Source organism: Psammomys obesus, unplaced genomic scaffold (assembly GCF_907164565.1).
Source record: "Psammomys obesus unplaced genomic scaffold, mPsaObe1.curated_primary_1811, whole genome shotgun sequence".
Taxonomy (NCBI): Eukaryota; Metazoa; Chordata; class Mammalia; order Rodentia; family Muridae; genus Psammomys; species Psammomys obesus.
The window spans coordinates 3,530,596-3,552,799 of NW_026596415.1; the positions used below are offsets into that span (position 1 = coordinate 3,530,596).

General features: G+C 41.9%; 1 protein-coding gene across 3 annotated transcripts in view; it reads left to right on the forward strand.

Annotated features, from left to right (window-relative positions):
• Txndc11 (thioredoxin domain containing 11) overlaps nt 1-22,204 on the forward strand; it is a 62,664-nt gene that overhangs the window by 30,130 nt on the left and 10,330 nt on the right. For 2 of the 3 annotated variants that reach the window (XM_055597790.1, XM_055597791.1), the window contains exons 6-10: nt 10,340-10,452; nt 12,540-12,740; nt 16,615-17,410; nt 20,511-20,653; nt 21,025-21,134. In XM_055597790.1, the coding sequence (XP_055453765.1) occupies nt 10,340-10,452; nt 12,540-12,740; nt 16,615-17,410; nt 20,511-20,653; nt 21,025-21,134 (1,363 nt within the window). The remainder of the gene's footprint in view (nt 1-10,339; nt 10,453-12,539; nt 12,741-16,614; nt 17,411-20,510; nt 20,654-21,024; nt 21,135-22,204) is intronic. The other variant, XM_055597792.1, reaches the window with a different exon arrangement.

Below are 22,204 nucleotides of genomic sequence, written 5' to 3' on the forward strand. Positions count from 1 at the left end.
AATTTAATTTGTATTGTCATCTTCTAGTGTGAAGTGATAGGTTTTGGTCTGACTCAGTGCTTACCTAATCTTCTAGTTGGCTATGCTATGCCATATAACTTAGCAGGACCTTTCCTTTTCAGGGTGGTTTCAAAAGGTCACAGATATGCCAAAGTACATCATGAGCCTGCTGTCAGCTCCAGTCTTTGCAGATCCACACTGTGTGTACTAATTCCATATCATCTTCTTCTTCCCATATTGTTTTGTGTTCTCTTACGGTCATGACTGAGTGTTTCTGTCAGTTCTGTTGAATACCTTCATCTACACACTTGTCTCTGATTCTTTTGTAACCACAGTGCTGCTTCACTCACACCTGGACTAGACAGTGGACACTTAGCTGTTTTTAGTTTCTACCTTCTGCCTCCCATGATACTTTTGCAAATGGTAGTCCTCTCGAGAAGGCAGAAGTGCCCTGCATCGTCCACCTGTCAAACTCTTATTCATCCTTTAGGGTCCAGTTCAAATACCACTTGTAATCAGTGACCAGTAAGCCCCTCCCCCAGTCTAAATTGAGCTCCTTGTTTTCCTCTAGTACTTAACACAATGCAGGGGTGCATTTACGAATATAATTATAATTTGTTAAATGTCTTTCATCTTACCCAGACTCACGTTTCTGGAGATAGGGAGCATTTGTTTTTCTCCAGTGGCTGGCATGTAGCAGGGTTTTGCCAATTGAGTGATCATATTAATGGCTACACTATATTACGCCAGTAGACTAAACATCTGTTTTTTTTTTTGTTTTGTTTTGTTTTTTTAACTAGATGTTAGATTATTTTAGGTTTAAAAACTTGTAGTAGCATATCATTATAATATCACTAATAATTATAATCACAAACAGTTATATCACTAACCATTTTAACGTGCATATTGTCTTGGGGTTTTATTCAGAGAATTGACTGCTCACATTTTCTTGTCTGGGAGATGCTGGGGAGCAAAGTGAACTCTTATGTAAATATGTCTGCCTTGTTTGTAAGACTGAGCTGCACAGCTTCAAGTCACTAAGGCTTAGTGAGTCCAAGTTAACACTTTTTCCTGTACTAGGAATTGGGCCTACTGTCTTAAACACTGTCTTTCATTGAGCTGCATCCCCAAGCAAGGTCTTAGTAAGTTGTCCAGGCTGGCTTTGAACTTGCAGTTCTCCTACTTCAGCTTGCTAAGGAGCTGAGATTGCAGGACTGTACCACTAGTTCTGGCTCCAAGTTTGAATTTTAAAAACAAAATAAACTTAAATAAGTTTAAGAAGCACACATTCAAAGCTCTTTGTAGAAGACCATAAATAAAGTTATATATGAAAGGGAACCCAGTGATCCCTAAAATGAAGGAAGCACTTACATTCTTGAACTGAAGGGTCTATTTCAGGATCACGAAAGGTTGTTTTGTTTTTTGATTGCTTATATTATATGCTGCTATCCAACGCTAGTGAGAAATTAATCTTAAACTGCTTTTTCATTTGGAGTTTTTCAGATGGAAAAGCCTTTCCTGATACAAGACAGCAGTATTCCTTCCTTCCTCTTCCTTTCTTTAAGCTAAACGAGGGCAAAACAGGGTTAAATAACGTGGGGTGCTCAAGAGAGATAGAAGGCTAAAAATTACTCTAGGCAGTCTTGCTGGTAGCAAGCACTTACAGCCCTGGCTGCTCAGAAAGCTGAGGGAGATGGATCATTTCAGGCCAGTCCTGGAAAACAGAAAACCCACTCTCCAGCACAAAAAGGATATAGCAGAAACAGGGAGATGTGGCTGGTAGAGCCTCCCCTCTACTGTGTACAAGACCCTGGGTTTTATTCTCAGTAATACAAAAACAAGCAACACAAAAGCCAACACCTCAGAAGTACAACATGAATGTGCTGGATGATGACAGATGATTGTAGGAAGACTTCTTTGGTGATACTTTTGGTCTGAATTATCTCTTCTGTGTCCCATCCCCCTGCCCCCCCCCACACTGCTGTGGTTCTAGCTAGGTCTCAAAATCCTGCTGCAAATACAAGTTTGTGGGAGCTGAGATTCATGCTAATTCATACCAGTTTACCCCACTTTTTTGTGACTAAGTTCCCACTTAACCATACTGAACCATTTTCTTAAGAAAAACACTAATTTCGAATAATTGCTTCCTTAATATGTATATCCTAAAGGATTTCCTAAGATGAGTCTTGCCTTGAACATCTGAATCTCTTTTCCCTTTTCTCTCTGACTGAGAGACAGTTATTTTCCTTGTTGCTAATAACAGGTGTGCATAAGAGAAACGTGTGTATACTTTTTTAATGGAATAGTTTCAAATGTGAATTGTAGGTCACTGTCCTTTTTAGACTGCACACAAATTGAGGCCTGGGAAATATTTGACCCACTCAGCATTCCCATGTAGAGCTGAGTTGAAGAGCTGACTATTGTGTAGGAAGCAAATGCTCCAGTTGAATGCATGTGTCTTCTGCTTTGATGGCTTTTGGGGAGGGAATGAGGGAAGGTCCTAGGACTCGAAAAGTAGGGCCTTACTCTTGCTAAACCCATCTTAATGACTTTTTAAAAAAATTTGTCTTAGAAGTTAGGCATGGTGGCATACAGCTATGACCACAGCACTCTAGAGGTAGAGGCATCAGGGTCTCTGAATCCGAGGCTAGCATGGACTACATATCAAGCTTCAGGACAGCCAGAGCTACACAGAGAGACCCCGTTTTAAAAAGCAAACAAAAGAGTGCAAACAAAATAAATAAGTAAAATAAAATTGCCTTAGAAATAGGATGCTGAGTTCTGAGTTGCTGGGGCTCTGCTAAGCTCAAGTAGCCTGCAGGAGTGTGAGGACGGAACTGCAAGGCCTGCCTTACACTGCCAAACAGCTGTTGTTGAATGTCTTTACACATTAGAATAAAGGATATTAGGGGAAATTTGTTTACTGTCTTAGCCCTGTAATGTGGCCTGCTATCCCTCTTTACTGTCTGAACTTTTTTTCTTTTGCTTGGTTGCATGTGTTATTTTCCTGTGCTCACTCAGCTTTGGTGCTACTGTGTCGGCTGGTGTAACTTGCCTGCTAGCAGACACCAGCAAGAGCCCCTTGGTGTATTTCTGCCTGTTATTTTTCCAGCCTCTTTACTGCTAAGAAATAGGGCTAGCACTAGTGTTATTTATTTGATATTTTTATTTATGTTCGTGTATGTATATATTTGTGCCACATATGTGCATGTGCCAACAGAGGCCAGAAGGGCGTGTTGGAGCCCATGGAACTGGAGTTACAGGTGGGTGTGAGGCACCTAAAGTAAATCCTCTGGATGAGTAAATAATACATGCTCTTAACTGCTGAGGCATCTCTAGCCCACTAGCACTATTTTTTTATGTACCAATTTTGAACTTTCATATAGTTAAATCTTAGGTTCTAAGCCAGGCTTGGTGCTGCACATCTACTATACCAGCACTGGGAGGCAGAGGCAGAAAGAAAGATCTGTCTGAAGTTCGAGGTTAGCTTAGGCTGCATTGCAAGATATTGTCTTAAACAAACACTCCCACTGGTTCTTTTTCTTCATTTTTTTTTTTTTTCTGCAGATCCTATGATTATTTTTTTAATTCAGCAGTTATTTATTTAGCACTTTTCAGTACTAGGCTTTGCTTTGGCTTCAGTATGGAGTACAGCTAATATCTCTCTTCTCTGTTGCTAATCTGTTGTGCCGTTTATAAATGACTGCTCTTCTGTGATGGCAGTGGCTGCTTTAGCACAGACTATAGTCTGTCCTGCTTATGGGTCTGTTTTGGTGTTTGTTCTTAGTGTAGACTTCTCCTTGTGCTGCTATTTGACTGGTTGGTTCACTAAGTAGTTTTAAAATGCATTGCATCTCCTATTGGCCTAGAACTTCCTTTATAGACCACGCTGGCCTCCAGTTGTCAGTTGTCTGCCTCTGCCTCCCAAGTACAGATTGCAGACACATACCACCTACACTCTGCAAGGTGGCCATTTTTATAGAAGTAAATAAATATGGCCAAGCTGTTACTATTTGGTAAAGTGCAGATAAATTCTACTTCCTGTAGTTCTTATGGAATTTTATATATATCTATGCCTTTGGCTAGATTAGGGTTGGAATTATATTAATATGGGAATTGGCTTGCAATCAGCTCATAGGATCATAACACTTACTTTCCCTTTCTTGGTCATTGCACCGTTATTCATCTAGCTAAAGCTTCCTTTTGATTCTTCAGTGTTGGTCTTAGGGGGTTCTCATTAATGCTTGTCATTTCCAAGTGCTAAATATTTAACTGTGGGTCTGCACCCTGTGTGCTTCTAGGACCTAAAGGAAAACAGCTCTCATCCTTACTCTTTCAAAACAGCAGAGACTTATTCTTAGAGCCATTAATTATCAACAGTCTTTATGGGTTTTTTTGTTCGTTTGTTTTGTTTTGTTTTGTTTTTTCTTTTTTCCTTAAAGAAATAGGCTAGGTGGTGGTGGTGGCGCACACCTTTAAACAGGTACTCAGGAAGCAGAGGCAGGTGGATTTCTGAGTTTGAGGCCAGCCTGGTCTATAGGGTGAGTTCCAGGACAGCCAGGGCTACACAGAGAAACCCTGTCTCGAAAAACCAAAGGAAAAAGAAAATTATATAGTTGGCCATGGTGGTTCATGATTAGAATCCCTATCACTCGGGAGGCAGAGGCAGGAGGTTTCCTGAGTTGAGACCAACTTAGATTATAGAATGAGACCTTGTCTTTAAAAAGAAAAAAGTAAAAATTTAGGAGCAAGCTTAGTTGTTTGAATATATATTTTGGTTTTCGTTTTGGTTTTCATGTTAAAGGAGCTTTGCCTTAGTAGCCTTTAAAGGACACTTCAGCTTTAAAATGTCATGATCCTTCTACAGTAATCATAGACCTATGAGATAAGGATGGTTTTCACATTTTTAAAGGGTTGTCTCGAGGGAAAGAAACACCTCACATGACTGACTTAATTAGCACATAGTACAGCCTGAAATAGAGGGAGGAACACTTGTAAGCCAGTGTTTACACTAGAAAGCCTGTCCTTCTCAGAGGGTGGAAAGGAAGGAGATTAAAGGGAAATGTTTGGGTGTTTAACGCTGTGTTTTGGGATTTAATGAACAGGACTGCTGCTGTGAGGGTGTATATTTTCCTTTTGTGACGCTAAGGGACAATGCCTGTTTAGCTCTGTAGTTCATGTTCCTCTAAAAGAATGTATCTAGAACTGCACTGTGCTTTTCCTCTTACCCAGCTCACAAGAAAGGATGTTCGGTGTTTACTTAAGCAGTGTCTGGGCAAACACTGGCATGTGTCTGGCACCCAAATGCCAGATTTTTTTCTACACAATTGCTTTAGCTCTATGTGAACAATCATGAAAATATACAAACCTCAAAGGTACATTTCTAGGGGGACATACATACTGGCAATAGTTTATACATAGGAAATAAACATTTCTGCCTTATCCCTTTTGTTGTTGTTGTTTTGGTTTTGGGTTTTTCAAGACAGGGTTTCTCAATGTAGCCCTGGTTGGCCTAGAACTCACTCTATAGACCAGGATGGCCTAGAACTCAGCTATCCACCAGCCTCTGACTCCTGAGTGCTGGGATACCCTGCTAATGTGTCCATTTTTTTGAAGGTTATTCATTTAATAGAAATGTTTATCATTGGTATCTGACATTGTCATCATAAATGTGCTGATGAGGGAGTCACCAGCTACACTAGAACAGTGGTTGTTATCCTTTCTTCCATGATCATCTCATTTTCCTTTTCCCAATTTATCTAAAGCCCTAGAGAGAGAGACAGAGACAGAGAAATCAAAAGAGAATAAGAATAAAATAAGGGCTGTTCCTGGCCACACTGGTTTGCCTGTTGAAATGTTACTGTTTCCTAATGTAAAGAAGTAAGAAAAACTTGTCCAGAAGAAAAATTTCCCTAGAGGTAAATCATGTCTTAACTATTGATTACATGCCGTGTAGCTTAACGTGGTGATGCTTACTTAAGAAGTATACTGTGACATACTTATTGCTAGGTGTCTGTATGCTATTCCTCTTGTTCCAGTGTTCCTCTTTGTTCAGATCCATGAGAGATTAGCTCACACAGATGTCTCCTGGAGGTCTAAAAGTTCTGCCTTATTCAGCTCTGGCTTGTTTGTTCTTTGGGGATCCTTGGGTACAGTACTCCCAGAACACCAGTTGCTGTAAGTCTGAGACAATTGGATTGTATAAGGTTAGTTTGTAGTTAGAGTGTGTATTTCTTTCTGAAGGAGTGGGGAGGAAATGACATCTTTGATGGTAATTATCCAATGTTGGATGGGTTCTGATGGGAAGTTTAGAAGGTGCTGTCATTTGTCCCTCACAGAGAACTGCCATTGTTAAGACTGATTTGCTGCTGCATGCATCATTAGACTTAAATAGGTTTAATTCCTCATTGGTAGTGTTTGAAGTGTGCAGAAGCCACACTGGACATGCACTGCTATAGGGTGCCTCTAAGTAAAAGGCCCTTGTTGAATTAAAGATAGGATGTTACCTGCAGCCTTTTTTTTTTGGGTGGGGAGGGGAAATTCTTTAAGACAAGGTTTCTCTATGTTGCCAAGGCAGTCTTAAAATTTACTCTGTACACAGGTTGGCCTCAAACTCACAGAGATCCACCTGCCTCTGCCACCACACCTGCTCTTCTATTCTGTTTTGAAAGTAGCCATTCCTCCTCCTCTTCTTCTTCTTCTTCTTCTTCTTCTTCTTCTTCTTCTTCTTCTTCTTCTTCTTCTTCTTCTTCTTCTTCTTCTTCTTCTTCTTCCCTCCAGCATTTGAAAGGTTAACATATTGTCTTCTTGATATGTGGTTCATGGCTTAGAAGATATGTGCTCTTCCTAATATAAACTGAAGTTTTAATATTTAATATAGAATTTAAGGCAAATAGTAGTAAACAAAACAGACTGAGGTGACAACATTCGGAAATCCACTAACAAAATCCTTTTTCCAAGCGTGAGAGTCTAGATTGACCTGAATGTAAACCACAGGGAATTTCACCTCCTTCATTCTCCTTGTACCCTTGGTGAGCTACATGGTGGGTGGTGACAATCATGTGTGCAAAGAATAGGAAAAGTGACTGAACCTGTCCCTAGGGTAAATGGGAATTGGAGTGGGGTAGTCTGTTAGTGGCAGAGAGCCCCAATCTTCTAACAAATGGCCAGAAGGGAAGACTGAGGAGTCAGAGCAGGATGGCTGACCACTCAAAGCCCATCAGACTGTACAAACACCTCATTACTTATAGAACAAAATTAATTTTATAAGTGACAAAGAGGACTGTTATAGAACATGCTGGTGCCTGCTTTAACAGGGTGCACTCACATTTTTCTTAGACCATAAACTTTCTTTGTTGATCCAAGTATTAATTATTCCCATGAGATTACAAACTTGAGGTAATTCTTCCTGGAAATTTTCTACTATGTTCACAAGAGTTTAATTTTTATAAAGTTCTTTATGTGTGAAAAGTAAAGTTTTAGAATTGTAGTATGTTGAAGTTGTTAGGCTCTGCTTTGTATTGGCAACCTGTTCATTTGTACTGATGCAGTTAAACTGCCTTTTGAACAGCCCCATTCAGCTTCTGGGTCAGGCTGTCATTTTTTATTCTGCTGCTATTTACCAGGATTAAGCCTTTTCCTGTGTCTTTAGGCTTTGCCAGTTTAGCTTTATCTTAGATGCTGCTTTTTTTCCCCTGATATTTTCATCATCTGAACCTAATGTTTGTACCATTTAAAAAATTTTAAGGAACTTGGGGAATGGCTCAGTGATAGAGGGCTTCCATGTGAAAGACCCAGGGTCCATCCATAGGGCCGTAACACACATCTCTCCACCTTTCCTCTAATCAGCGTCTTCTGTGCTAGCCTGGTGCCTTTCAGTGGAGACTGACACTTGGGGATGAAGGTCTGAGAGCTCGGTGTACTATTTGGTGGTCTCAGCAGATATTACCAGGAAGTACATGTGTTCATACCCACATACATGAATGCATTCATATGTGCAAATTAAAAGCCAGCTTATACAATTTTCTCTGATTTTAGCAGAACACAGCAGGATTCATTTTAGCTTTCCCCTCTTACAATATAACTTCTTACCCACTAGTAAGAATCATGGTTCTCATGATTACAATATGCTTGCTTAAAAAGATATGTTAGTAGTTTCAGGATTGCTAGTTTATAGCCTTGTGGGAAACATTTTTAATGAGATTTATGGACTTAGCCCAGTTCTCTTTGTCCTTAGTTTTATAGCCCTTAGTTGTTGAGGCTGGTTCTTTCTCCTCCACCCCTCACTGTGTTGTTAATGATTTGCAGTTAGGTTTATTTGCTAGTGATTGCATTCTACAGTAGGTTCCCTCCATTTCCCTTGGTTTAGTTTTTGGATTATGTGAAGCATGACTATGGCTCTGAGGCAGTGCTGTAGTGTGTGACATGGAATCAAAGAAACATTTTTTGTTAACTGTTTTTGAGACAGGATCTCATTATGTAACAGCTTACGCTGACCTGGAATTCATTCTGTAGACCAGGCTGGCCTCATACTCACAGAGATCTGTCTGCCTCCAAGTGCTGGGATTCAAGGTGTGTGCCACCATGCCAGGCTTTGAAGGTGATACCTTATGTGTTGAACTCCTTCATATTTGTATTCTTTGGCTGCTTGATAAGTTGGTAGCATTTGAAATTTAACTGATCTCATTTAACATCTGTAATAAGGAAGGAGGAGGGCAGGAAAGGACGAAGTCTTCCCTACACTGTCTTATCCGTCCCCTTCAACACTGAATACTTTGTTTTATAATTGTTTAAATACTACAGTACTGCAGGTTCCTTGGAAAATAAAATAAGGGCACCTGCTGCTGAGCCTGATAACCTGAGTTCTGTCCCCAGAACCTGCACCAGAGGTTCCTTTAACCTCCACATTTATGTTGTGTAGATGACACACAGCAAACTAAAATCCATTCATTCATTTAGTCATCTGATTTTTTAATTTAATTTTAGTGACAAAAGCATCATATATGAGGATATGACCCTTTTTGTGCTCCAACAAACCAGCTTTACTCTCCTTTCAGATTATTTTTGTTTTGTTTGCCAAAGTTGGCTTTAAGCTCCTCTTTGGCTCAAGCATTCTTCTTGGCCATCTTGAGAGTATCAAGGACTAGTAAGTGTGTGCTGCTGCACCCCCTTTCAGGTTCTCCATATATTTCTCCTCCCCTGTGCCCACAAGAAAAGAATGCTGCTTTCCAAGTGTGAGGTTTTTTGTTTTGTTTCTTTAGACACAAGTTCTGTCTTAGAGTTGTTTCTGTGCTTTATGTTCTGCTTCATCATTCCTTCCATCTGTACAGCATCTGCCAGCAAGTGTCCCTGACTGTGACTTCTAGTGTACATGTGACATTGCCAGCGCTGGCTCTTCTGTCAAGTCTCAAATTTTAACCCCATTGCTCTGCTGGCCATTGATACTCTATTTCCCAAGCCTTAAATTTTAGGCAGTTTGAAGGTCAAAAGTGGTATTGTTTTGCTTTCCTCAGAGTGAGGTTGGGTATTTTTCCAGTGTATGATTAGCCAGGTTCATTTCCTTTCTGTGGTGTGCCCATTTTAGTCATTTTTTTTAATTGTCAATTTGTGTGATTTTTTTTTTTTTTTTTTTTTTTTTGTATATGCTAGATTCATTCATTTCACATACATTTAGTGGCACATGGTGCCGTACAGTTGCTTGCCTAACATGCATAAAAACCTGGGTTTGGTTCCTAACACCCTGTCAACTGCTTGTGGTGACACATTCCTGTAATCCCAGTACTGGGAAGGTGGAGGCAGGAGGATTAGAAGTTCAGAGTCCTCCTCATCTAACTAGGGTACCAGCAAAAAAATAAGAACTTAAATTCCTACAAGGAAGTTGGATGAAGGAAAATGTAAATAAATGAGTAAGGCAATGTAGGTGCTTTTATAGGTGCCATCAAAATAGGATAAAGTCCCGATATCTCCCCAAAGCTTTCCTCCTCTAGGTACTTGCTTTTAGGCAGACAGTCGGGGAAGGTGAAAGATCAGTAATGAGAAGGAGCTAGCTATGTCCACAGACACTAGCTTGTGCTTTGGCCCAGAGGTAGTCTTGTTTGAATAAGGAGCACAGGGTGGAAAGGCAGACAGGTCAGATTGATGCGGGTAGGTGTGGCAGTCTCCTCAGCCCAGATGACTGGGAGTAAAGAGCCCAGCTTCTACAACTGTTCCTTCCTGGGCCAGGCCAAGTTAGCAACAGCCTTCCTCTGGGGGATAGGTGCATTCGGACTGGATCAGTGGGTTTGTGGTTGTTTTAAGGCCTAGGCCTTCTCTTTTAATAAAGGAAAATTTTCTGTTTCAGATTACCTAGGAACAATACGATTTGGGGTTATCACAAATAAACATCTTGCGAAACTGGTATCCTTAGTACACTCTGGAAGTGTGTATTTACATAGACATTTCAACACATCACTTGTAAGTATTTCAAAATCACATTTGTATTAGTGCAGTGGTTCTTACCTTTATGTAGGTCACAGACTCAACTGAGAACTGGATGAAATGTATGGAACTCTCCCTAGGAAAGATCATGTGATTTTATGTGCAAATTGAGACTTCCTATAAGCCCTTTCTAGAGCCGTGCCCTGGTTAAGAACCTGTGCATTAGGGGGCTCTTGAATGTACTGTCCAGAACTTGCTTACTTAGAGTGTTAGATTTTGGTACAGCTTTGCTAGTTGTCCTTGTTGAATGAAACTGTGGTTACTCAGTTGGTGATTTCTCACTCGAGGCCCATGTTCTCTGAGAGTAGTGTCCACTGGGCACTGTTGTTCATTTGCTCTTGTATGAGGAGCAAGGATGTGAGGGTCTTTCCTCCTGTACTCACAGTGGAGTGTTGAAGTTCTTGTCAAGACACAGCTTGTCACCTTAGAGATTCTCAGCTCAGAAATCCTAGGTTCTCATTGCCTCCTTTGTTCCCTGATTTCATTTGCTTTTTTGTTGGGACTTCTGCCATTGAGCTTCACATCTATGTCCTTGCTACTTCCACAGTCATTGCTGACAGGTTATTTTTCTAAGTATTGTATTTTTAATTACATTTATTAATTTTTGTCACACACACACACACACACACACACACACACACACACACACACTAACCCAAGGATAATTTGTAGAAGTTAATTCTCTCCTTTTACCATATATGTCCTAGGAATGGAACTCAGGTCGTCAGACTTGGTGGCAATTGTCTTTACCCACTGAGCCTTCTCACTGGTCCTCTGAGATGCTTTCATTGTGTGACAGGATCCCTGTCCTTGGCTCAGGGCCATGGGTCTTTGCACATGCTGCTGAGCACTCACCAGGGAGTGCCCCTTGATTGCTGTCATTTTATCATCTGCCTAACTCTCACAGCTCGGATGTTATATTTTTCTTCTTGCTATATATATTCCTACATTGAATGTATTTTTGTTTTCCAAATAGAAATGTTTATGATGTGTTTTAACCCTCCACTGTCCTGTTCTGAGCATTGCTGCTGACTGCCTCTCCACTTTCTGCCCACTCTCCTGTGCCTGTGTAGCATTTCACTTCATCTGCTTTGTTAGCTCTCATTTTCTTACACCATTGTTTTAGCCTACATGCATTTATAGCACAGAGCATTGAAGAATAAATGGAGAAAAGGAGAACTGTGAAGTAATTCTGAAACTGTCAGGGCTTGCTGCCTTAGTTGGGTGCTTTCAGTTGTTTATCAGCAGATGCCTTTTATCAAATGAAGTGCAAGTGGAATAGTAGTGCCTTAAACAGCAGCAACAGTGGTTATGTTTGTTGTAAGGTCATTTAGATCTATCCTGGTGTTACAATGCTTCATTTTGTGAAACCTTTCAAAACACCCCTCTGGAAATTGTTTGAAGCTTGTGCTTTATGTCATTGGGCTTTCAAAACACAGAAGAACAAAGCAAAAAATGCCAGGTGTTTCTTTCCTTCCTGATACACACAGTATAATTTAGGGCCTTGTGTTAGCTAGGTCACTCACTGATTTGCTCAAGTATCTATCGTATCCCTGTTCTGTGCCAGAAATTTGTCCAGTTACTGGGGTAACATGAGCAAAGCCTTTGTAGCCTCTGCCTAATGAAAGCTCCACTCTGGCTTCAGGGGCAGTATTTGACTGCCAAGGTAAAGATGTAACATCCTGTAACTGTAGATGATAGACCTAGATTATTATAGATACTATGGTGCTCTGTAACTTTTCTTAAACTGGGTGATTAGAAGCTATTACAGCCACCTGAAGGCAGGGAGAGTGTCTGGATAGGTGAGTCTCTCTTGGGAGACAAAAGGTAAACCAGTAATGTGAAAGTCACCTCCTGTTCCCATGGTGGCTTTCTCCCCACTTGATGTGACTTTGTGGAAAGATGGGCTAAATGTTGGCTTTGCAGGCAGCAGTCATGGCTTCTGGGTACTTTTCCTCCCTCACAGTGCAGCCTGACCTGGCCTCTGGAGTACAGTGCTGGTACTTTGGCTCTGCTTTGTCTTACTCACCTCTGTTTTATTCTCTTACATTTGTCTTTGGCAGGTCTTCCCTAGGGAAGTCATGAACTTCACAGCTGAGAACATTTATAAGTGGGCCTCAGAAAACCAGGAGACCCTCTTCCGATGGCTACAGCCCCATGGAGGCAAGAGTCTACTGTTAAACAATGAGCTGAAGAAAGGACCAGCACTCTTCTTATTCATACCTTTTGATCCCTTAGCTAAGAGGAATCCTCTCCTAGATGAGGTAGGAGTCCTAGTAGTCCTGGCTCCTGTCGTAGCTCTCCTTCCACATTTAAGGACACTTATCAATCATCAGAGTGGCTGGCAGGAATAGTAGTTGTGGGTCAATAGTCTTTGCCTGGGACAGGGATTCCCCATCTTTATTTGTTGTTCTGGTCTGGGGTGAATCGGAGGGAAAGGAAATGAAATTGTCTCCCCAGAGACCTAGCAAACAGTCCTCTTCCTCAGATGATTGCATTGACCTTACTGTTTAGGGGGTGTTGGGAACACATGCAAACTAATAAGGCCTAGGGAATGCTACTGTCATGGGACCTGGCCAGGCACAGCTGCAGTGATGTTGTATGCCTTTTTCTCTGAACTTTTCACGTTGCACAGATAGACAGGTTTCCAGAGACAGGTATTGCCAGGAGTCTTCCCTCCCTCCGCTGCTTTCTGGGATATCTTCTCTCTGGGCGTGAGTTTATTTTATATATAGATCATTTGGAAGCACTTAGAAGGAGCAGTAACAATCAGCAGAGATAGCCTGGGGTTGCTAAATTGGGTTTACTAGGGTTTTTTTGTGGGCTCCTCAGCACTGCTGTGGAGGTTGGAGAAGAACTTCTCACCAGCCAGACTCACTATGCTGTTTTCCAGCATTTGGTTCAAGTTGTTATCCCCACTGGAGCCTTCTAACTGACGAGAGTCTGGCTTTAAAGGAAGAAAAGAGAAAGAAAGGAAGTAGTTCTGTTCCTTCCACTGAACTGAAGTCTTAAGGCTTTATTTCTTTAGAAAATGGGCATTTTGTGAGTGCTTTATGATGCAAGATTCTCTTTTCCGTCCCCAGGCTTCTATGCTATCTAGATGAAAAGCCATCAAGGTGTTTGCAGGTTCCAGTTTTGCTGTAGCTGTAGCTGTGGCTTTTTACTTTAACTTTTAGGACATCGCCCCCATGACTTGGGCATGCAGGGATGGCATACAGTGTTGGCAGGAATATAGACCCTCACTCTAGAGGGCTGAGGTTAAATTTGGCACCAGAGGGGCCCTTGTGTTCAGCCTTTTGTTTTCAGATGAGTATCTCCCCAAAACTTATCTTTCTAGCATTTTTAAAATTCAGTTTTAGGTGTTGGGGATTTAGCTCAGAGGTAGAGCGCTTGCCCTGGTTTCAGTCCTCAGCTCTGGGGGGAAAAAAATCAGTTTTATCTGTGACTCCGTTCCCAAAGCTCCTCAGGAGCTCTGAGTTAAGTAGTGTCTGTCACCCTCCCTCCACATATGGTTGGTATGACCCCTCATAGTAACTTTTCCTCCATGTATCAGGTCAGTCTGGCCAGTGTTCATTGAGTACTGGGAGCCTGTGGGAAAAGAAGTATGTAGCAACTGTGGGCATCTGATCTCAGAAGCTGGTCCAGCTGGGAAGCAAAAGGATAGTAGGGACCTAGGCAGGCCAGGGTCAGGAAGTAACAGAAGAGGGAAGTGACATCCCAGAAAGCAAGAGCCTGGCAGAAAAGGGCAGGAGAGGCTTAGGAGGAAGAGCTTTGGTAAGAGAGGATTCAGGGCAGCTTTGTTTTCCATTGCTTTTGTGGGCCTAGGTCTGGGCAGAAAATTCAAAGAACTTACACTCTTGAGAGCATAGTAGGATGCTTCTGAGAGTTGTGGGTTTTGTATAGGCCAGAAGTGACCAGGTAGTGGCAATACCAAGCCTAGGAGTGGGTAGCTGCCCTCTCCACATGTGCTTACCCACATACACATCCCACACCTGCAAAGAAAACATAAATCTTGGCACCGGGGACACTGGCCCCTAATGTCCCTTTTGAGACATCATGCTATATATTATACATCATGCTAATCAAAGGAAATTTTTGGCTCAGTCTCAGAGTCCTTTTGATGTATTTCTGCTCTGAGCAATCTTTGGGGCATTCATAGCATGAGTCCAGTAAACAGAGATATCCAGATTTATGGATTTCTCTGACAGAAGGCAACAGAAGTGTTGATATGACAGGCATGTACAGTTATTTGCCAAATTCTTAATTGTTTACATTAATTAAATATTACATAGTGAACACACTAATAAGATATAGCATGAATTTTGTTTTCAAAACTGTCTGTTCTGTAAGCGGCTTGTAATATGAAAACCTGCTTAGTTCATAGGAGAGAAATAAGGGGCCTCACCCTTCAAGAACAATGGCTGCCTGCTGTGCAGTCCTTCTTTCATTAAAGGTGCTCTTCGCATGACTGCTGTGTGTGAGATACTAGGAATGAGACAAGGAAAGAAAATGATCTAGAAATAGTGTCCTTTTTCTGTAATGAATAGTCACATTTGTGGAGTTTTTGTAAAATACAGCAGTGAATCTTCAAGTTTTATGTAGTGTGTAGGAGCCTGGGGTAATAGTTATCTCTTATTGTATCACTGAATATAACTAGTCGAGAAGAGTAACAGGTATCAGGGCTCTTTGTGGGTTGTCAAGACTTGTCCTGTTCACACAATATGCTGTCAAGAATATTGTCCAAAAAATGATGTTTGTATAGATGAGGGGTAATTTAAAACACTAGTTTACCATCTAAAGTGACTTTTTATACTAAGAACTAGCCTATAAATACATTTTAAATTAATATTACATAAATATTGTTATAGAAATTAGGAAAGAGTTAGAGGTATATTCATTATAGAGAAGTTGGAAATGCATTCATTAAATGGCTCACATATACCTACACATTCATTATATAGACGTTGGAAATGCATTCATTAAATGGTTAACATACACCCACATATGTTTGAGACAGTCTCATATAGCCCAGGCTGACTTTGAAATCACTAAGTAGCTGAAAATGACCTTCAGCTTAAGAGTAAAGTGGTTACTCTTCAAGAAAGGATATTGTGTTAATTTCTCTGAAATGCCATGTATTTACATGTGCTCAAACTTTGTTCTGTCAGTGAGGATCCATAACCTGTAAAGAAAAGGGATGTTCCAGCAGAAGCTTCCGAGGCTGTGGGAGGTGTCAGGTGATAAAATTACAGAGGCTAGTTTACTTAACATTGAGAGTGGGGCTCCCTTTATCTGAGCAGTGTCCTTGGCCAGGCCTTAGTAAGGTGTGCAGCACTATAAGAGGGCCTTGTCTGGTCTGAAGGGGTGTTATGAGCCTGGAAAGACAAATGGGTCAGAGTATGACTGTATTTATTCTACAGGTAATAGAAAGCCACCAAATATCACTTGGCCAATTATGCTTAGGGCCGTACTTTAAAAAGAAACATCAGTGTGGAAGTTCAGGTGTTAAGACAAGGAAGGTGGTGGCTTGAGGAGAAAGGGGAGAAATAGAGGACAAGCTGGTTTATACCTTGATGCTGAGCCCCAGCCACACTACAGGAAGAGGAGAGTGCTCTAGAAAGGAAAGATGGGCCTGGATGGTAGGGAACGGCTGTCTTGGTGATCTCCTGGGAGGCATAGATATATTTGGGTGAATATATGCTATAAGTTTACTTAAATCTACACATGTGTTTAGGAAGTTTTCAGACTTACTGAAGAACAAAAATGACAGCATAGGGGAATGTTAGAGGTGTGAAGAAAGTTTGCTCACCTGGGAGGCAAGAGGGTTCGGTTTCATTCTGTCTGGACACATTTCTGAGCTGAATAGTTCTCCCTGCTGGACTTCATCTGTCTATGGTGGGCAAGCATCTCTAGAGCCATCTGACTCGGAGCAGTAGTTCATTGCTTGCTGATAGAGGAGCATGTTGTAAAAAATGGTGCAGACCTCTGTGTTAGGAGTTTGGTGTGACCATGTCTCCTTTGAGGCACTCTTGGCCTGGGCTCTTGCCTGTGATTCAGGGATGCCATCCAGGCAGCACAGCTGTCATTCTCCACATCCATAATCTTTGTACCTCTTACCAATTCTGCCCTGTCTTTCAGATCACCGAAGTGGCCTTGGAGTACAATAACTGTCATGGGGACCAGGTGGTGGAGCGCCTTCTTCAGCACCTGCGGCGGGTGGAGGCACCTATGCTCCAGTCTCTGGCACCAGAGCTGCCAGCCCCATTGCCTGATGCTCAGCTAACGGCAGCAGCATCCCCCTGCTGTAACACGGTGGTGCTGCCACAGGGGCCAGTCCTCTCCAGGACCCACAATGTCTGTGAGCTGTGTGTCAACCAGACAGTGGGTGGTACCAAGCCGAGCTCAGTGAGCGTGCCACAGTGCAGCTTCTTTGAGATGGCTGCTGCTCTGGATTCCTTCTACCTCAAGGAGCACACCTTTTATCACGTTGTGTCGGGCAGCATAGAATGCAGCAATTTCTTAACCTCCTACAGCCCTTTTAGCTATTACACTGCATGTTGCAGGACCATATCCCGGGGCATGAAAAGCCTCACTGGCTCTGAACAGGATGTCTTTACAACCCCGACCATCACATTCTCTTCCTTAGAGAAGAGCTGTGAGGCCACTGCCCCGAGCTCCCTTCCTCACATTGAGGAGAACAGGTTCCACTTTGCTGAAGTCGGCCTCACTAGCACAACCTTCACAGGCCTGAGCTGCAGAACCAACAAGACCCTGAACATATACCTTTTGGATTCCAATTTATTTTGGTTATATGCAGAGAGACTGGGTGCTCCGAGCTCTGCTCCTGTGAAGGAGTTTGCCACAATTGTTGATGTGAAAGAAGAGTCACACTATATCTTGGACCCCAAACAAGCCCTCATGAAGTTCACTCTAGGTACTGTAGGGGTTCTGCCTCCCTGAACATAAGCTTTGTTTGCTTAGCTTAAGAGTGTAACTTGCATTGATGGTCCCATTATTCCTGATCATGGGGTGACACCAGCTTCATAGCTCACTCTCAGTCTTCAGACAACTGATCCTAAGTTATCTGTTGGTCAGTTTGAAAAGAACCTAGTTTGTCCAGGAAATAGAGCAGAAGCTTCTGTTTGTCAAATTCTGGTTTAGTTTGTCAGCTAACTTGTTAGGACTAAGAGTACAACTTCTGTCACATTTCCAAAGCTGAGCAACTACTAATCAGAAGGAACCTGGCTTCCATGCCAGACAAATTTGTCAGTCTTTCTGGTGGTACGTGCATGGGCTGATGAGCTTGGGAAAAAAAAAGAAAAGAAAAATAGCGTCTGCAACAGAAAGGAGCAGAAGCAAAAAAAGAAGTGGGTTTAGATTGTCTTGCTCACTCTAGTGTCACAGGGCTGATATATGAGTCTCAGGGCCACCAGGTCCCATTTGTTGTGCTGAAGTTTTATAGCATATTAAGGAAGCCTGTCTTGACTTGCAATGTACAAGTTGAGAGCAGGTTGCAAACCAGTAAAAAAAAAAAACCCTTGAGGTGACCTAAGGCTTTACTGTGGGAAAGTACCCCAGAGTTGGCTCCTGGAGCTTGGCAGCAGCAGCAACAAATGAACTCATGCTTTCCGGTTCCCAGGACTTTGCAGAAGTCCCTGAAACACAACACAAGAAAGTAAGACTTCAAAAGCCTTGTTAGTCCAACATCAAATGGAAATGCAGAGAGAGCCAACGCTTGCCAGATGGAGAGAAGAGGAATTTGATAGTGAGAGGAACTTGATTCCCAGTTTAGAGATTATGAAAGCAGGGCAAGCCCAGTACTCCGAAGTACTAGTCTTTCTTGCTATCTGCCCTTTCTGTCAGTCCAGGTGAAGCATTCACATCAGCCACCTTCATGAAAGGACTCATGAAATGTTGGGCTTTCTGCATCAAATTATATATTATTATCACAAGAGCTCTTTGCTCTAAGCAAACCTGTGAGCAGTTACTTTATGGAGTATAGTTATTCCCAATTTATGATATACTGGTGTATTTGGATTTCTTAAGCTGTATTTTATTTTATTTTTTAAATATTTTTATTTTATATGGTTGGGTGTTTTGCTGCATGTATGTCTGTAACCACATGTGTGTAATACCTACAGAAGCCATAAAAGGATTTCACATCCCCTGGAACTGAAGTTAGGGGTGGTTCTAAGCCACCATGTAGGCTCTAGGAATCAAACCTAGGTCCTGGAAAAACAGGCAGTGCTCTTAACTGCTAAACTATCTCCTCAAACATGTGGTCTAAACTTTTTGTTTTTTGTTTGTTTGTTTTTCGAGACAGCCCTGGCTGTCCTGAAGCTTGCTCTGTGGCTCAGCCTAGCCTCAAACTGACAGAGATCTGAGTGAGTGCTGGGATTAAAGGCATATACCACCACTGCCTGGCTCATAATTAAAATTTTTATTAATTTTTTTATATGTATGTTATTTTTCCCTGCATGTGTATCTGGTACCCAGAGAGGCCAGAAAAGGTTATTGGATCTCCTAGAACTGGAATTACAGACAATTGTGGGCTACCATGTAGATGCTGAAAATCGAACCCAGGTCTGTTGGAACAGTAACCAGTATTCTTCGTCAGTATGCCAACTCTCCATAGTCCCCAGCCATGTTTTTTGTTATTGTTACTTGTTTGACTTATTTCCTCCTTTGAGACAGGGTCTGTCTATATAGTTCTGGCTATCCTAGAACGCACTGTTTAGACCAGGCTGGCATCACACTCCGGGAGATCCACTTGCCTCTGCCTCTCAAGCACTAGAATTAAAGGTGTGCCCTGCCATGCTCAGGTGAACGTGGAAGTTTTAAAGCAAGTGGTGGTTCTGTGAGTAACAGTCAGCTCAGAGAAGTTCATAACACATTGCTTTGAATTTTCAGGTTTTCTGAAAGAAGCCCTCTTCAGGTTTCCTTTCCTCTTCTGTTTTCAACTCTGGCCAGCTGTTTTTTTTCCTGTTCTATTCTTTGTAGCAGATTTGGGAGTCCTTGTAATAAACTATTTACTTAGGGGTTAATTTCTAAGTCAGCTGTCCCTTTGGGTGGCTTCAGAATTTAGGCGTCACTCAGGTTGGGAAATCTTGGTTTCACAGTTTTAGCCAACATTTTGTTCAGCTACGATAAGGACATGTCTTTAGTGTTCACAACACTCTTCACTGCCTCCTGCTCTTGCAGAGTGAGTCATTGTTAAGACCTCCATTGGAGGGAGTTGGAAGACAGAAGCAGAGGTCAGACACTAGCAGAGCTTCACCAAAGCAGAGGCTCCTGAGGTGTGGCATTGGAGGGAAGGGTTTGCTGGCTTACATTAGGACTTTTATTACTTACAGGTTTATTTATATAGTTTTCCAGTATGTATAACTGTTTGTTTTTGTTAACTTTTTAAGAAAGGAAACTTGAAGATCTTTAATAAAGGAAACAAAAAGCTCCTTGGCCTCAGACGAATGAGCATTAAACACTTCGACATTGTATTGTCAGTGCATTTGTAGTGACGATTAAAGAGCTGCTCTCTTACAAAAGATATAGGGTGTATATTCACACGGTGTGTATCTGTGGCAGTCCCTTTGGAAAAGAGCAGATTGGAATCCCCACTGTGTATTGAGCATCCCACTCATTCAGTGTTTTGTTAGTAAAGGACTGGCCTTTGAGTTACTACTACCAAAGTCAAGCCTGATGGCACTCTGGGCCTTCTTGCCAGCTCTTGTTTAGTTCAGGTGATAAAAACATGGGCATTTAGTTGGGTGTGAAGGTACAGCCTTTGATCCTATTACTCAAGAGGCAGATGCAGATGGATCTCCGTTCAAGGCCAGCCTGGTCTACATAGCAAGTTCCAGGTCAGCCAGAGTTATAAGGTAAGACCATGTCTCAAAACAAAAAAACAAAAGTAAAATAAAACAATAAAAATGTAAGCATGGGAAATCATTTCAACTTTAAAGTATGAAATTTAAAGTAGGCAAGCTCTTCTGCTTGTACCTAAAGCAAAGCTGATCTCATTTTGTCTTTACTTTTAGAGTCTTTTATTCAAAACTTCAGTGTTCTCTACAGTCCCTTGAAAAGACATCTCACTGGAAGTGATTCTGCCCGGTTTCCATCTCAGCATTTAATCACTGAGGTGACAACTGATACCTTCTGGGAAGTGACCCTTCAGAAACAGGTATCAGACTGGAGACAGGACTTTATGTTAGAGTACTTGAGCATTGTGAGGCCCTGAGTTCAGTTCTGATCACTGCAAGAAACAGGATTAGGGGTTCAGTCGTGGGGTAAAAATTAAGCTGTTCATCCTTAATTTCTACAGTTGTAGTTATTTGGGGGAAACAGTCTGGTTTGGATATACAGATTAGTTGTGGGACATGAACAGATTGCCTAGTGCTTTTCTAATTGTCCAAAGACCATAAAGAAATCACATAATTTGTAACTGCAGATGAGAAATCTCACAATTTCTGCAGTCATGGTGACTGGGATTCTAAGCACAGTAGGAAATGAGCAATACCAGGTGTGAGAAACCACTGTCTCTCCTTCCCACAGGACGTTCTGCTGCTCTATTACACACAGTGGTGCGGCTTTTGCCTATCTCTCAATCACATCTTCATCCAGCTAGCTCGGCTCCTGCCAGAAGACACATTTACGGTGGCCAGGTAAGGACACCAGTTACAGCACCCTGGGCTCTGCTGCTCTTAGTGTTCTCTGCCAGCTAGCCCATCCTGGGTGAATTTAGTGAGCATGAAGATGTTTATTGCTGACTGGATTCCAAGGAAAACATGCCCAGGTTTAGCTGCTTAGAGGTCGGGGGAAGGGGGATGCCCAGAATTGCAGCCTCACTGGCACTCAGAGCCCTTGCCCTTGTTTTCCTCTTCACTGGTGAAATCAAGAGGAAGGCTTTGTTGGTTGATAGCCACGTGTCTAGTTTTGTGATTCCGTGAGTGCTTTATCTGGGCTTTTGTATAAACACATTTTAAATCCTTTTTGTTTTGAGACAGGCTCTCTGTAATTCAGGCTGTCTTGAACTTACTACCTAGTCCAGGCTGGCCTTTAATTTCTGGCACTCCTCCTGCCTTGGTCTACCAAATGCTAAGGTAACAGGTGTAAGCTACCACACCTGCCTACAAACACCAGTTTAATTACATTTATTCCTTGACAGTTGGCAGTGCAGGTGGGTAGATGGGAGGTGTCTGCTCTGTTTTATTTTGATTTGTTTTGAGACAGGGTATACTATGTAGCTGGTTGGCCTGGAACTCACTGTGTAAAACCACACTGACCTTGAACTCAGATCTTTGTAACTCTTGCTTGGGTTCTGGGATTGAAGGTTTGCGCTAACATACCCAGCACCTTAATAGTTTTATATGCATATATAAGTGCATCCTGATTACACTCCATGGCCACCTTTTGTTCACTCTCCCACCCCTGTCAGGCTTTTCAATTTCCTCCCTGTCAGTCCCCATCCTGATTCCATGTAATAATATTTTTGTTTTTCTTTTGTAACTGAGTTTAACCAGAGTCATACACATGCTCATGGGTGTGGAGCCATACACTAGAGCATAGAGAACATACCAATGACTACACTATTAAGAATTACTACGTCCCCTCCCTCAGCATCCATCTGTAGTTAATGAACCCCCAGAAGGGATAGGCCATGAGCTAAATGTCCTGAATTCATGAATGCAATGGCCATGTCATGCTTAGAATATAGCATTTCAAATCCCTCCCC